We start from the raw sequence: 17298 nt of genomic DNA on the forward strand, positions 1-17298 counted from the left end.
TGAAGAAGAACCCGTTCACAACATCAACTGAAGTCCAGAACACTCTCAGTGAAGTAGGTGTATCTGTCTCTAAGTCAACAGTAAAGAGAAGACTCCATGAAAGTAAACACAAAGGGTTCACATCTAGATGCAAACCATTCATCAATTCCAAAAATAGACAGGCCAGAGTTAAATTTGCTGAAAAACACCTCATGAAGCCAGCTCAGTTCTGGAAAAGTATTCTATGGACAGATGAGACCAAGATCAACCTGTACCAGAATGATGGGAAGAAAAAAGTTTGGAGAAGAAAGGGAACGGCACATGATCCAAGGCACACCACATCCTCTGTAAAACATGGTGGAGGCAACGTGATGGCATGGGCATGCATGGCTTTCAATGGCACTGGGTCACTTGTGTTTATTGATGACATAACAGCAGACAAGAGTAGCCGGATTAATTCTGAAGTGTACCGGGATATACTTTCAGCCCAGATTCAGCCAAATGCCGCAAAGTTGATGGGACGGCGCTTCATAGTACAGATGGACAATGACCCCAAGCATACAGCCAAAGCTACCCAGGAGTTCATGAGTGCAAAAAAGTGGAACATTCTGTAATGGCCAAGTCAATCACCAGATCTTAACCCAATTGAGCATGCAATTCACTTGCTCAAATCCAGACTTAAAACGGAAAGACCCACAAACAAGCAAGACCTGAAGGCTGCGGCTGTAAAGGCCTGGCAAAGCATTAAGAAGGAGGAAACCCAGCGTTTGGTGATGTCCATGGGTTCCAGACTTAAGGCAGTGATTGCCTCCAAAGGATTCGCAACAAAATATTGAAAATAAAAATATTTTGTTTGGGTTTGGTTTATTTGTCCAATTACTTTTGACCTCCTAAAATGTGGAGTGTTTGTAAAGAAATGTGTACAATTCCTACAATTTCTATCAGATATTTTTGTTCAAACCTTCAAATTAAACGTTACAATCTGCACTTGAATTCTGTTGTAGAGATTTCATTTCAAATCCAATGTGGTGGCATGCAGAGCCCAACTCGCGAAAATTGTGTCACTGTCCAAATATTTCTGGACCTAACTGTACTTCCGTAATAATCATTTTGCTGCAGCAGTTCTGAAAAGGATGGGTGGAACCAAGCTAACGCTCCCACAAGATGTTAGATGGAACTCTGTGGTGGACTGTTTTGAGCAGTATATCAAAAACTGGCCTATTCTGATGACACTTTGTGAAGAAAATCGAGATAAAATAGATGGCACTGTCACGGCCAAAATCCTCAACATTGGGCTTAAGAGAAATGTTGAACATATGCTGAGCTTCCTGACACCCATCTCTCAAGCTTTAAACAAAATACAGAAAAATAGCTGTTTTATTGCGGATGCTGTTGAAATTTGGAAGGAACTGAGTGAACACTTAAAAACAGAACTACGCATGGACAGAATTAAATTACAAGCAGTAAACAAACGAACGGGACAAGCACTGACTCCAGCTCATTTTTTGGCAAATATTGTCAATATCCAATATCAGGGTCAAAACCTAAGTGCTGAGGAAGAGGAGTTAGCTATGACATGGGTATCCAGCAATCATCCATCTTTAATGCCAACTATAATAAACTTCAGAGCTAAGGGGGAACTATTCAAGAAATATATGTTTGCTGAAGATATTTTAAGGAAGGTCACACCAGTAAACTGGTGGAAGTCACTTAAGCACTTGGATTTAGAGACTGTTCAAGTAATGATTTCACTTTTAACAGCAGTAGCTTCTTCTGCAGGCGTTGAAAGAATATTCTCTTCCTTTGGACTCATTCATTCTAAATTGAGAAATCGGTTGGGACCCAATAAAGCAGGAAAGCTTGTTTTTCTTTTCCAGATTATGAATAGGAACAAAGAAGAAGATGATGATGATGATGATGAAGATGACGACAAGTGAGCTACAGAGGACAGCAGGGACAGTAGTATTTAAGTTTTCCATGTGTCGGCTGGGCTGACAGTCTAAGTTTCTTAAAATATATATATATTTTGTTTAGCCAAATTAGTTAACAAACATGGATGTTTGTTTAAGCAAATAACTTATGCTGTAATGTTGTTATTGTTTCAGTTGAATAAATCTATTTAAATTGTTATTAAGGTCAGGATTATTTTTCTCCTTTCTAAGTACAACAGAACAGTAGTGTCCAAATATGAATGATTAACCCATTAAACTGGGGAGAAAAAAGTAATATAAAAAGTGATTCTAAAAATCTTCATCTACTTGCATGTTAAAGTAGCAAGAACTAGTTTAGGTAGAAACTTTGATTTAAATCACTGATTTAAATCAAGCCTTACTGACTAGTGATTTAAATCACGATTTAAATCAGTTAGATTTAAATCAAATCCACCCTGAAAATAAATAAGGAATAAAGGAGGGACGTTAGTTACCGAGTCTCCTGTGCAGCTGTAACACTACTTCTGGATCCGCTCGTTAACCCTAATACATATTCACTGCTTCCTCTACCCACCGTCAGTCCCAGCATCTGTGATTGGTTGCAGTCAGACCGTGCCCTCATCCTCTTTTACTGCCTCTGTGATCGGTTGAAATCACACACGCTGTCTGGATCCCTATAGTGGTGTAAAAATAAATTAAATTGGCGTAGGATCCCCCGCATAATGTGATACCTAGCACAGCCAAAGCATACGGCTGTAGCTGCGTGCTTATCTTGACTCTGTCTCAAAATTAGAGGGACCCCATGAGTCTTTTTTTTTTTTGGTTTAATTATTTAAATAAATGATTATAAAAAAAATGGCGAAGAAAGCAGTGAATATGTATGAGGGTTAATGAGTGGACCCGGAAGTAGTGTTACAGCGTGCAGAAGGCTAACGTTCCTGCTCTAATTTCCCTAGCCCTTTCTACCACCATTTTACAGCACAGTGTTCGAATCCCCACAGACGTATATGGGGTTTGGCGTCCAGGCAAGCGTTTGGGGTTCAAGTCCGGTCCCGAACCGCATTTTTTTTTTTTTAAAGTTTGGCTGCAACCACCAAACATCTTCATCTCTATTGTCTACGCATTTCAAAGTCTTACTGACTTCCTCTGGCCAACCATATGCGGAATTGACAAGTATTTGTCCCGAAGAAGACGTCAGTAAGACCTTGAAACATGTACACAATATCCCGCTTTGAGTTTCTCCTATTTTGCGAATCATCATTGGATTTGCCAACAGTGCAGAGAAACCTATTTTTTACCTTTTCTCCTATAAATAGAACATAGAAGGCCAGAATCCCTGTTACTTTACGACAATCATTTTGTGTTCTTGTTCATAAAATTGTTGTACTAAAGAGGTTATCAGGCTCTGACTTGGTACATTGACATGTATGTTCATCCAATGGAATCAGTAGCTGCTAAAAAATTAAGACTAGAAAAAAACAAACCAAATCTATTCTTTCCAATTATAACAGTTATTGCATTTTTTTATATCGATTCAGAATCATAAGATTTATGAAGTACCTGCACTATACGGTTTGAAGAGACGATGCAAGTCAAGGATGCATCTGCGTTGCACAATATGTAGGTTGTATTTGAGGAAGCAAAACTTGTGCTTATTAACGGCCATGGTTAGTCCGCAAGATCCCTCAATTACGTAATGAAGGGGAATAACAACTGGGCTGTGGTCCCTAAATAAAAGCACCCTGATCAGAAGTCACACAACATGTCCATAATAGGAACCCGCCATTCATGAGCTGTCGTGCCAAATCACATTTCTCCTGCAGCTGTATAGACACTTTGGCGTGGTAGAATTTTACATCACATAAAAACAGTAGTGGGTGCAAAAGAAAAACAGAAGAAGTGCAAGTCTTCCCATTAGGTTTCACTACCACTTCTGGTTTATAGATAGTGTTTTGTAAAAAATCCTCTGTATAGCTCAGAGTGCATGATTAAAAGCCGTACATCAGGTACAAAGCTTTACTCCTGACCCTAATCCATATTCTGTATTTTGTATCCCCAGTATACAAATACACTAGAGTAATTTTTAGTTAAAAAAAAAATATATATTTTTTTAATAAAAAAAAAAATAAAAAAATTGTATTGTGAAAAATCCTTCAGCCCTCGTTACCAGTAGGTGAAAGTTTACATTTACATCCAGTGTATGAAAACCTGTTCTGAAGCTGAACCAATAAATCATGCAACTGAAAAGTGAATAGAACTGTGTGCAGTCGAGGCAACACTCAGTGAGCCAAGCAGTGTGGGACTGCAGAGCATTGCATCAACAACAATATGCTGCAGCAGGTCATCACGATGGGAAAGGCTGCTGGTAACAGGGTTATCCCATGGGGTATACTTACACACACACACACACACACACACACTTTAAGAGGGAGCCTCCCACCATGAAAAATGCAGGCGTCATGTTGCATTACTTGTCCACATACTGTGTGGTGACCAGTTCATGCAGCGATATGTTAATCCCTTATTTATTATATATCATGGCTGGACCATACAATACAAGCACTTCTTACCATTTACATTTTTCCCCCCTATTTCCTCATAGACTAAGCTTATGCGCAGGGCCCTTGCTCCTCTTGATATCTGTTGCATTACGTGCTACTCTGTAATATCTGATATTGTCTGTACATGTCCCATCTGAATTGTAAAGTGCTGTGGTATATGTTGGCGCTATAGAAATAAAAGTATTATTATATTGCAGGGGGAGCAGAGTAAATTGACAATGTTAATTGAGAGACCCTTGTTCCAGTGACATGTCACTTAAAACAGCAGCAAGCAGCCAAGTTTTTTTTTTTTTAATAAAATCAGTGTTATCAGCAGGGGAATATCACTAAAGAAGTAGTAAACCTGCTGCCATGCAGTGCAACCTCATCCCATCACTGATTATAGCTACAAAGCTGCCAATCAGTGGTGTGGGCGTAGTTATACAGAGCTCAGCATTCAGATAAGGGTACTTTCACACTTATGTTACTTTCCTTCCGTCACAATCCGCCCTTTTGGAAAACAGCGGGATCAGTTAACGTATTCCGCTGTTTCCCATAGACTTATATAGATGATGGATTGTGCCAAAAGTACCTGTGTTGCGTCCGCCGGCCGACGCTGCGTTGCTTCCGCCGGAAGGAACGCAGCATGTAACATTTTTTTGAGCCCCGGAATCCTATTTTTCACTGCGCATGCTCATCTTTTTTTTTTTTTTTTTTAAATCACAGAAACTTTATTTTGTCTCTCGGTGGCCGAACGTTCAGCTGAGCGCCCGGCCGACGGCATGTGAATGCGCTCAGCTGAGCGCCCGGCCGCCGGCATGTGAGAGCGCTCAGCTGAGCGCCCGGCCGCCGGCATGTGAGAGCGCTCAGCTGAGCGCCCGGCCGCCGGCATGTGAGAGCGCTCAGCTGAGCGCCCGGCCGCCGGCATGTGAGAGCGCTCAGCTGAGCGCCCGGCCGCCGGGTGATCAGCTGATAGTCTGCTGCCGGTAAAACTGTAAAGAAAAAAAAAAAAGCTTTCCGTTGTTTTGTACGATCCGTTGCATCCGTTATATGCAACGCATCCGTCACACAATGCAACGCAACGGATGCCGTTCAACGCAAGTGTGAAACTAGCCTAACTGGTAGATCTGTAGTAGATAACACAGGGATTTTATCAGAAGTATTGCAACCAGTAAAGCAAGTGACATCGCTGGAATCGAGGTCTTTGTTCCTAGATTATGCTGCACTCAGGTGGGGGAGCGAAAACCGGTTGCCAGATTCCCTTTAAATGATTGAAAACACAGGTTGTACTAAATATTTTCTCACAAAACTATTTATCAATCTGTTCAGCTGCTTCTGCTTTACACAATGATGCCCGCATATCCGTCTGCATTTTTGTGGTGACAGATTTCCTCCTTTAGGCTATGTGCGCACTGGGAAATGGAATTTTCTTGAGAAAATTCCGCATGCTCTCAAAGATTACCGCACCCGCGGTAAAAAAACGAGGCAAACCGCACCCGAAAACCGCATGCGGTTTGCCGTGGTTTCACCGCGGTATTGTTCGCGGTATTGCCGCGTGCGGGTTGGGATGTGCTTTATTGCATTCAATGCAATAAAGCACATTGAAAAAAAAAAGTCATTTAATTCTGAGATAGTAGATAGACAGAAGAATAGATAGAGGGATAGATAGATAGATAGATAGATGACAAATCGCTGCATTTCCCACGGTCGGCAGTGAGTTCACATTACCGGCCGTGGGAAATGACCGGTAATTACCTCTGCTGTCTGCTGCATTCATTCAGCGCTGTGTCTGACAGTCACGGCTGGATGTAAGCAGCGCAGGACGTCGTAGCGGTGGATTACGCCGGAGCTTTGGTGCGGGAGGGGTTAATAAAATGGTGAACGAGGCTTGTTTGTTTTATTTAAAATAAAGGATTTTTCGGTGTCTGTGTTTTTTTCACTTTACTTACGGGTTGATCATGTCAGCTGTCTCAGACGCTGCCATGATCAAGCCTGGAGTTAATGGCGGTGATCTACCACCATTAACCCCTTGTATTACCCTGCTGCCACTGCTACACGGCAGCAGGAAGAGCCGAGGACACGCCGGTGCTGCCGCATAATGCATGCGACAGTCCCGGGGCAGCTGCGGCTGATATTCTCGGCTGCGGGAGGGGGAGTGAGGCGGGGGACATTAACCCTGCCCCTCGCCCTCCCCAGCCTGAGAATACCAGGCCGCCGCTGTGAGTTTACCTCGGCTGGACGGTAAATATACAGCGGAGCCCACGTGCTTTGTTTTCTATATTTCCGTTTTCTTTCTATGTGTGTTCTATGTGTCTGTGTCTGTGATGTCTATGTGTGTGTGATGTGTGTGTGTCAGTGATATGTGTGTGTTTACTCTCTGCTCCGCTTCCTCTTCCTGTAATGACATCACTTCCCTGCAAATCGCAGACAAGCGATGTACATTACCGGAGGTAAACCGCGAAATACCGCAGGGAATAACGCAGGAAAACGCAGTGAACTGCACAGAATTTGCTGCCTGCGTTATTCACTGCGGGATTTCACGATTAACATTGGAGTCAATGTAGTGAAATCCCGCAGCGACATGCGGAAAAGAATTGACATGCAATTGTTTTTGCTGCGGGAATCCCGCAGCAAAACATGCAGCTGCCAAATTCCGCCTAGTGCGCACAGGATTTTTTTTGTGCATAGGTTTTGCTGGTGATTCACTGCAGAGATGTTATGAACATTTTCTGCAGCGAAACATGCAGCAAATCCGCGGCAAAATCCGGTAAGTGCGCACATAGCCTTATACATTAGATAAAGCTCACCAATTCTGGCAGAGCTCAGGCATATAGGATTGATAACCTGCTTGTTAGGTCATCCATAACAAACCGTGTGTGTGTGTGGTCAGATTTTTTTTTCATTTGGTCGGATGTAAAAACATTAAAATGGAGCTGCTGGTTGCATCACCGATCAAAATGTAGATAAAACTTCTGGATGATGGCGGCTGCCGCAGCGCAGCTTTTCCTGTGGTCCAGAGGTCGGCAACAGTACCTACACTTTGAATGGGGCTGCGCTCATCGGTTCCATATGTGGTGTGTACATAGCATAATAGAGCTGATCGGGGGATCTGGATGTCAGACCCACACTGATTTTCAATTGATGACCTATGCTGCAGATACGGTAGGCTTGGTAACCCTTTCAACTCATTCTGCAGCAAGCAATAGACAGTACAACACAGGCTAAAGAGAAGTGGTGCAACAGTTATACAAGCACCCCTCCAGCAGGTTTTTTTAATGCATCGCTGGAGTGGTGCTTTAGATCTATGTCGCTTGCCTTATACTCACCTGCTGTGGTCTTCATCGTTTTCCAGTGCCTCTCTGGTCAGTCTCTGGTGAACTGTGGCCTCCTGGCAGCTCAAGTGTTTGATAGAGCACACCGGAGGTCACAACTCAATAAAAGTCTATGGGAGCCTCGATCTGGCTTACATAGAGATATATATTAGGCGCTTGTGTTGTAACCTCTGACTTCCGGCCAGTCACAAGTTATAATCACAAGATGGCGTCACAGGACCGGAGCGGGGTTGGTAAAAGGTTAAGACGCTGGAAAGTGAGTCCATAACAAGGGGGGCTTAGATTTAAAGGGCCACTCCGAAACTGTTAAAACAACATGCTTTTATGAAAGACAATTAAACAAAATGAGGTTTAACCAGAAATGCAGTAATTTAAAAAAAAGTCAACAAAAGTGGACAAACCCCCTTAAATGAGAGTGTGTGTAATATAATATAAAAAAATAAAATAAAAAAAATTAGATATCCTCATACCTGCAATATCCCATAGCTGCAGCCGGACCATTTCAGTATCCGACCACTGGACGACCTTCAGTGCAAAATCCACTAGCAGACGGTGCATGTAAAGAGAGAAGAGCACACGTATGATTGCTTTATGGTTATTTGCCATTTTCACTCTAATCTGGGGACAAATCTAGGGCCAGGTCCATGCTATCAGCCTCACACCAGAACTGCTGCACCTGTCATATGGATGTGATGGCATAGGGGGCTTCTCGGGGGGGGTATATGGCCACCACTGGGACATGCACACCATGTGGGGCCAAATACGAGCTGCTGGGAACCTACAGTAACCCCTGTGGCAGATATGGGCTTTAGGAGAAACCCCTGATCACAGGGAATCGCCATCTCTTTCCACAAGTCCAACAATTGGGAAGTAAAGCATGGAGAAGTGTGCACCAGGGTGGGCAGCAGGACCACCACAGAGGGACATAGGAACAGCCCGACCACCAGCCGCAGGAACGCCACTCACCTCCCATGGTCATTTTGTACTCCTTGCCAAATACGTCATGGACGTACCTATTCAACAGTGAGGTTTTCCCAACAGCTGAATCCCCCACAACGAGCACCTTAAATAAATAGTCAAAGCTGCCCATATCGCCGGCTGCGCACTACGGAGCATTGCCGGCACAGCTGGCCGCCTGCTGACTGTGGGGACCGGGCACGACCCGAGCTGCAGACTCAGCCTGTCACGTGAGGCTTCCACTCTTTAATTCGTCCGCTAAAATTACTGTATGCGGAGAAGTAAAACTACACTTCCCAGAGATCACCGCGGCGGAAATATGCAATATGGGCGGGGCAGCTGAAGCTATATAAGGCCGGACACGCTGTCACTCAGGAGTCAGACTGCGGGCGGTGTCGTGCTGCAGCTATTGTGTGCGGCTTGTGCTGTTCGCTTGTTCTGCACCTCTCACACGGTTTCCCGCCTTTTATGCCTCACACAAATGGCTTCCCTGTGACGAGCAGTGTGGACCTAGCTTTCTTTTCTCTTTCTCAGAGCAATTACACTGCTATATTGTTAAGACAATAAATGAAATGTGCAGGAATTATTTCCCCTTCAATCTATAGGAATAATGTTATATTTATTTGGAAAATAAAAGCCCCTCCTGTGACATTTCCATGGTAACTTCCACTGTTTCTTCATATATGCTTTGATACATCTCCATTGAAGCCAGAAATGAGCGCAGCCCCAATGTCTCACTGTGCTCACCTATTATAGCCGTTCGGGTATGTGCACACGGTATTTGTATGCAGACATTTCTGCATCAAAAACGTGTTTTCGATGCATTTTTTCATGCATATTTCTCCTGTGTTTTTGGACACCAATGAATGCTATATGTATAGATAAAATAGGTATACACATCGTTGTACAACTCCCCCAACATAATAAAATTGCACCCTGTGCTTATAGGGCAGCTTTTTTTCTGATTAAACATCTGAATGGGAAAAAAAAACCGACGTTATCATAGTATCATAGTTTTTAAGGTTGAAGGGAGACTCTAAGTCCATCTAGTTCAACCCGTAGCCTAACATGTTGATCCAGAGGAAGGCAAAAAAAAAACCCAATGTGGCAAACAAGTTCCAATGGGGAAAAATTTCCTTCCTGACTCCACATCCGGCAATCAGACTAGTTCCCTGCATCAATACCCTGTCATAAAATCTAATATACATAACTGGTAATATTAAATTTTTCAAGAAAGGCGTCCAGGCTCTGCTTAAATATTAGTAGTGAATCACTCATTACAACATCATGCGGCAGAGAGTTCCATAGTCTCACTGCTCGTACAGTAAAGAATCCTCGTCTGTGATTATGATTAAACCTTCTTTCCTCAAGACGTAGCGGATGCCCACGTGTTCCAGTCGCAGGCCTAGGTGTAAAAAGATCTTTGGAAAGGTCTCTGTACTGTCCCCTCATATATTTATACATTGTGATTAGATCCCCCCTAAGCCTTCGTTTTTCCAAACTAAATAACCCCAAGTTTAATAACCTGTCTTGGTATTGCAGCCCACCCATTCCTCTAATAATCTTGGTGGCTCTTCTCTGCACCCTCTCCAGTTCAGCTATGTCCTTCTTATATATCGGTGACCAGAATTGTACACAGTATTCTAAGTGCGGTCGCACTAGTGACTTGTACAGAGGTAGAACTATATTTTTTTCATGAACACTTATACCTCTTTTAATACATCCCATTATTTTATTAGCCCTGGCAGCAGCTGCCTGACACTGTCCACTAAAGTGAAGTTTACCATCCACCCATACACCCAAGTCTTTTTCTGTGTCTGTTTTACCCAGTGTTCTACAATTAAGTACATAATCATAAATGTTATTTCCTCTACCCAAGTGCATGACCTTACATTTATCTACATTAAACTTCAATTGCCACTTCTCAGCCCAATCCTCCAATTTACATAAATCTCCCTGTAATATAAAATTATCCTCCTCTGTATTGATTACCCTGCAGAGTTTAGTATCATCTGCAAATATTGAAATTCTACTCCGCATGCCCCCAACAAGGTCATTTATAAATATGTTGAAAAGAAGCGGGCCCAATACTGACCCCTGTGGTACCCCACTATGAACTGAGACCCAGTCCGAGTACGTACCATTAATAACCACCCTTCGTTTCCTATCACTGAGCCAGTTTTTAACCCAGTTACACATATTTTCCCCAATCCCCATTATTCTCATTTTATGTACCAACCTTTTGTGTGGCACCGTATCAAAAGCTTTTGAAAAGTCCATATACACAACATCCACTGCATTTCCCTGGTCCAGACTTGAACTTACCTCTTCATAGAAGCTGATCAAATTTGTTTGACAGGATCGATCCCTCATAAACCCATGTTGATACTCTGTCATAAGGTTATTTTTCTTGAGATACTCCAGTATAGCATCTCTCAAGAAACCCTCAAGGATTTTACCAACCGTAGAGGTTAAACTTACCGGCCTATAATTTCCCGGCTCAGTTTTTGTCCCCTTTTTGAATATTGGCACCACATTTGCTATGCGCCAGTCCTGCGGTACCGACCCTGTTATTAAGGAATCTGAGAAGATTAAAAATAATGGTCTATCTATCACAGAACTCAATTCCTGTAGTACTCTGGGGTGTATGCCATCCGGGCCCGGAGATTTGTCAACCTTAGTGATTTCGAGGCGGCGGCGTACTTCCTGCTGGGTTAAGCAGGTAATATTCAAGGGTGAATTTATGGTATCACTGGTCATGTCATCTGCCATGGCATTTTCTTGTATAAAAACCATAGAAAAAAAGTCATTCAGCAGGTTGGCTTTACCCTCATCCCCTTCCACCATTTCACCAAGACTATTTTTAAGGGGGCCAACACTATCGCTTTTCAGTTTTTTACTGTTTATGTAGTTATGTCCCCACTATTTTTGATAATCAGAAAAGGTAAAGCCGAGAGCTGAAATTACTCAGCTGGGAAAGTCCATGGTTATTGGGCCCTTCCCAGTCTAAAAATACCAGTCCACAGCTGCCTCAGAAGTAGAGCATCACATTAGATGCTCCAATTCTGGACCTTCGCATCGGCTCCTCCCTATTGCCCTGGTGCATTGGCAATCATAGTAATGGTTTATGGGGTTGATGTCAACTGTATAGTGTCAGCTGGCATCAAGCTATGGTATAAGGCCCCTCTTACATTGCGTTCTGATCTCTGTTCAGTGGTCCCATCGTGGCTTCCATCCAAACAACCCGCAAAACGGGTTTCAGATGTATGCGCCAATAGGGCTATCTATATATATAATTGCCTTATTCTGTCTGTCTTGCTCCAAAATTGTGTCCTTACGGTGACACAAAGCTGATTGGCCGCTGGGCTCGCCATGGCCCCGCCCCCCGCACGGATTGGCTGCTCGCCTCGCCTCGGCTCCGCCCCCCCACGGATTGGCCGCTCGCCTCGGCCTGGCCCCGCCCTCCGCATGGATTGGCTGCTCGCCCCGGCCCTCCACACGCCTCGCCAGACATAAACTTGCGCTGCTGGGATCGTGACGGAGCCGGTGAACGCTGGTAACCATTATACACATCGGGTAACTAAGGTCCCTTGGTTACCCGATGTGTATCATAGTTACCAGTGTACACCGGCTCCGTCACGATCCCAGCAGCGCTAGACATAACCTTGCGATGCTGGGATCTTGAAGGAGCCCGTGAACGGTGGTAACCATTATACACATCGGGTAACTAAGGTCCCTTGGTTACTCGATGTGTATCATAGTTACCAGTGTACACCGGCTCCGTCACGATCCCAGCAGCGCTAGACATAACCTTGCGATGCTGGGATCTTGAAGGAGCCCGTGAACGCTGGTAACCATTATACACATCGGGTAACTAAGGTCCCTTAGATACCCGATGTGTATCATAGTTACCAGCGTACACCGGCTCCCGGTACACATGTGCAGGGAGCCGGCATTATACTCCTCTCCCCCCAGGACTACTCCTCCTATTACAGTCCTCCTATTATACTCCTCTCTGAGTATAATAGGAGAACTATTATAGCATGGGGGATGTAGCACGATGGGGGATGTAGCATGATGGGGGATGTAGCATGATGGGGGGTGCGCAGCATGGGGGATGTAGCACGATGGGGAGTGCGCAGCATGGGGGATGTAGCACGATGGGGAGTGCGCAGCATGGGCGATGTAGCACGATGAGGATGCGCAGCATGGGGGATGGAGCACGATGGGGAGTGCGCAGCATGGGGGATGGAGCACGATGGGGAGTGCGCAGCATGGGGGATGGAGCACGATGGGGAGTGCGCAGCTTGGGGGATGGAGCACGATGGGGGGTGCCCAGCATGGGGGATGGAGCACGATGGGGAGTGCGCAGCATGGCGGATGGAGCAAGATGGGGAGTGCGCAGCATGGGGGATGGAGCACGATGGGGAGTGCGCAGCATGGGGGATGGAGCACGATGGGGAGTGCGCAGCATGGGGGATGGAGCACGATGGGGAGTGCGCAGCATGGGGGATGGAGCACGATGGGGGGTGCGCAGCATGGGGGATGGAGCACGATGGGAGGTGCGCATGGGGGATGTAGCACGATGGGGAGTGCGCAGCATGGCGGATGGAGCACGATGGGGAGTGCGCAGCATGGCGGATGGAGCACGATGGCGGGTGCGCAGCATGGCGGATGGAGCACGATGGGGAGTGCGCAGCATGGCGGATGGAGCACGATGGGGGATGTAGCACGATGGGGGATGTAGCACGATGGGGGGTGCGCAGCATGGGGGATGTAGCACGATGGGGAGTGCGCAGCATGGGGGATGTAGCACGATGGGGAGTGCGCAGCATGGAGGATGGAGCACGATGGGGAGTGCGCAGCATGGGGGATGGAGCACGATGGGGAGTGCGCAGAATGGGGGATGGAGCACGATGGGAGGTGCACACCTCCCCCCAACACACACACACACACACACACACACAACACACCACACACACACACACACACACTGGGAACCACAAACACCGCCATACACAGACACCCACAGACAACGCTGCACACACACAACACCCAACACACAAACACCGCGGCATACATAAATATACGCACATACCGCACAGCACACACATTGCACAAAACATACCTCCCCCCAAAACACACCACACCCACACAAACCGCGCAACACACACACACACACACACACATAACGCGACAGACACACAGTGCTCCACAAACAACGCAACACACGCAACACACATACAACACCGCTCTCACCCCCGCCACACCCAGACAACACCCAGAACATGTACAGCGCCCTACACAAACACTTGGTAACTACACACAACAACATATATATTATATATATATATATATATATATATATATATATATATATATAGAACAAAAATCATACATGAACTACACAATACGTAAATTCTAGAATACCCGATGCGTAGAATCGGGCCACCTTCTAGTTGACTAATGGTGCAGATGGAGTCACCTTGTGCTTTGTCGTGCACCATATTCGGGAGTATACGCTTACTGCAGACGAACACCCAGACGTAGTAATTGAGTTTTAAGCATGTAGCTGAGTCCAGGGAGCTGTCCCGCCCACACCAGGCTCTCAATAGAGAGACTGTGAGGTGTCAATCACAGCAGGGGGTGTCAGACTTCTGTGCATATAAGTTTATAGTCCTGTAATGTTAATCACAGGGTGATGAAGCAATTAGTTTAAATAATCAATTGCACACACAAACATAAGAGTTTTTTTTAACCCCTACATCTTGCCGCCTGTAACGCTCGCCGCCGGGGATGGTGCAGTGACTAGCTAGAAGTCAACCCACTGGGCCACAGGGAGACCCCAGGCCTACCCTAAGATCGGGAGTGTGGCAGTTGACCCCCGGACAGGGGCCGTCACATGAACAGACAGGACTAAGTCTCAAGTGCAGACAGGGACAACCAGGGTAACTCAAGGCAGACAAAACAGGCAGGACAGACAGGCGGAGTTTCTAGCAACAACATGGCAGGACAGACAGGTATAGTCACTAGCAAGGGAGATGGCAGGGCCAGGACGGGCAGACAGACTCTCTTGCACCAGCAGGGGAGGACGGACAAGCAAAGTCACTAGTACCAACAAGGCAGGATGGACAGGCAGCAGGTACAGGCGGGACAGGACTGAAACTAGGTGCCAATGAGCAGGATGGGCTGGTAGCCAGGTACAGGCATGGGTAGGACTGGAACTAGGTGCCAACAGGGAGGACGGGCTGGTAGCTAGATACGGGCAGGACAGGACTGGAATCAGGTGGCAACATGCAGGATTGACTGGTAGCCAGGCACGGACAGTACAGGCTGGACCCAGGTGCCAACAGGCAGGATGGGCTAGACTAGGTACAAGACAGGCAGGACTGGCTGGTAGCCAGGTATGGACAGAGACAGGACCGGAACCATTTGCCAACAGGCAGGATGGGCTGGGACAAGGTATGGGCAGGTCAGAACTGGAACCAGGAACCAACAGGCAGGACAGGACTGGGACCAGGTGCCAACAGGCAGGACGGACTGGTAGCCAGGTACGGACAGGACTGGTACAAGCAGGACAGGATGGGACCAGATAGAATGGGATAGACAGAGTGACCTGACAACTGACTAGACAGCAATCAACTGACTTAACTGATGGTGTTCAACAGGCAACTACCACAGTGGGACCTTACCTTAAATACCCAGGCATTTCCTAGGAGTCACGCGCTGGCCCTTAAAGAGAGGGGTAGCGTCGCACACACTCCTTAAAAGCGCTCCCGAAGGTCCTGTGACACGCACACAGACTCTGGGAGGTCGGAGGAGGAGAAGCCCACCTGGAGGAGAGGCAGGGACGCCGGGTAGCGTGGAAAGAGTCAGCCATGGTGGTGAGTCAGAGTGCGTCCCTGCAGGAGAGCAAGGAGTGCAGGGACACAGTGTTACAGTAACGCCCCCTCTTCTTTAATGCTGAAGAAGGGTTTCTCTCCATGAAGTCAATGGTAGCCAGCAGACTAGCGGAAATCAGGACAGACTGGCTAAACAAAATCATATCAAAGTCAATGGTGGCCAGCAGATAAGTGGAAATCAGGACAGTCAGGCGAGACAAAATCACATCAAAGTCAATGGTAGCTGGCAGACAGGTGGAAATCAGGACAGGCTAGAGCTACAAAATCACAGTGATCTAAGGCAAACCTAGAAAAAACAGACAAGACAGACAGGACAAAACAAAGAAGTAGATCTTTTCCAAATGGGTATCAGGAACGAGGCATCCGGGTTCAGACTGAAGCATTCCATCCATGCACGACACCAACAAGAGTTTCAGTAGGCATCAGATGGGAGCTTGGAGATGCACCACAGGTTTGGGAACGAAGTGTCCAGGTTCGGGTTGAAGCATTACATCTATGCACAACACTGATGAAGGTTTCAGAGGGCATCAGATGGGGGTTTCCACGCACAAAACAGACAAAGGCTTCGGGGCCATAGGATGGGAGCTTGGAGATGCACCAAGGGTCCAGGAACAAAGTGTCCAGATTCAGGTTGGAGCATTCCTTCCATGCACAACACCGATGAAGGCTTCAGAAGGCATTAGATGGGGGTTTAAACACATGACACCAACAAAGGCTTCTGAGGGTATCAGATGGGAGCTTGGAGATGCACCACGGGTTCAGGAACGAAGAGACCAGTTTAAGATTGGAGCATTCCATCCACGCACAACACCAATGAAGGCTTCAGAGGGCATCGGCTGGGGGGATCCACGCACAACACTGAAAAAGGCTTCAGAGGGCATTGGATTGAAGCGTGGACATGCACCACAGGTTCAGGAACAGGGTCAGAAGCAGTATACCAGAAAACAAAAGGTCTCTGGAAAGACAGAGCCAAGAGGACAAGTTTCTTCAATCGGGAAACTTCCATGACAGGGCAAAGTTCAGGCTAAGGCAAAAAAAAAAAAAAAAAAAGTCAGTGGAGTCCATGACCTGTTCAAGTTGTAACACTCGCTGCAGGGGATGGTGCTGCTGCGAACTAGAAGTGGACTCACAGGGCCACAGGAAGACCTCGGACCGACCCTAACGTGGGGTGGAGGACCAGCACTGTGGCACAGGGCAGGGGCTGATACGGGTGCAGACAGGACTGAGTCTCAAGTGCAGACAGAGATCACCAGGGTGACAACACAGGCAGGACAGACAGGCAGAGTCTTGCACCAGCAGGGCAGGATGGACAGGCAAACATACTAGTACTAATAAGGCAGGATGGACAGCCAGCAGGTACTGGCGGGACAGGACTGGAACCAGAGTATGTCCCTGCAGGAGAGCAGAAACCGACAGATTCCCTTTAAAGGGATGCGTTATTAGTTTTAATTGGGGTTTTCAGAAGAATTATTACTTTTTTGCGGGGGAGAAGGGAGCATGGTTACTTAAAGTGGGTACTCAATTGTACTTGTTTCTTGAAGGGGCACTTCACTTCCAAGGAGCATATCGGGCATTATTACTTGCTAGCTAGCACATTGGGGGCTTTACTGCTTTCTATGGAAAACTATTGTTTTAGAAACCCCCACTATCTGGTGCA

General features: G+C 46.3%; 1 protein-coding gene across 1 annotated transcript in view; it reads right to left on the reverse strand.

Moving 5' to 3' along the window:
- The window catches only part of RAB29 (RAB29, member RAS oncogene family), a 73403-nt gene extending 64400 nt beyond the window's left edge, over window positions 1-9003 (reverse strand). The window contains exons 1-2 of the mRNA XM_075333683.1: window positions 8749-9003; window positions 8253-8324 (exon numbers count right to left, since the gene is read on the reverse strand). Of these exons, the coding sequence (XP_075189798.1) occupies window positions 8253-8324; window positions 8749-8872 (196 nt within the window). The 5' untranslated portion in view covers window positions 8873-9003. The remainder of the gene's footprint in view (window positions 1-8252; window positions 8325-8748) is intronic.
- Window positions 9004-17298: the final 8295 nt, after the last annotated feature.

The sequence above is a fragment of the Anomaloglossus baeobatrachus genome, chromosome 2 (assembly GCF_048569485.1).
Source record: "Anomaloglossus baeobatrachus isolate aAnoBae1 chromosome 2, aAnoBae1.hap1, whole genome shotgun sequence".
Classification (NCBI taxonomy): domain Eukaryota; kingdom Metazoa; phylum Chordata; class Amphibia; order Anura; family Aromobatidae; genus Anomaloglossus; species Anomaloglossus baeobatrachus.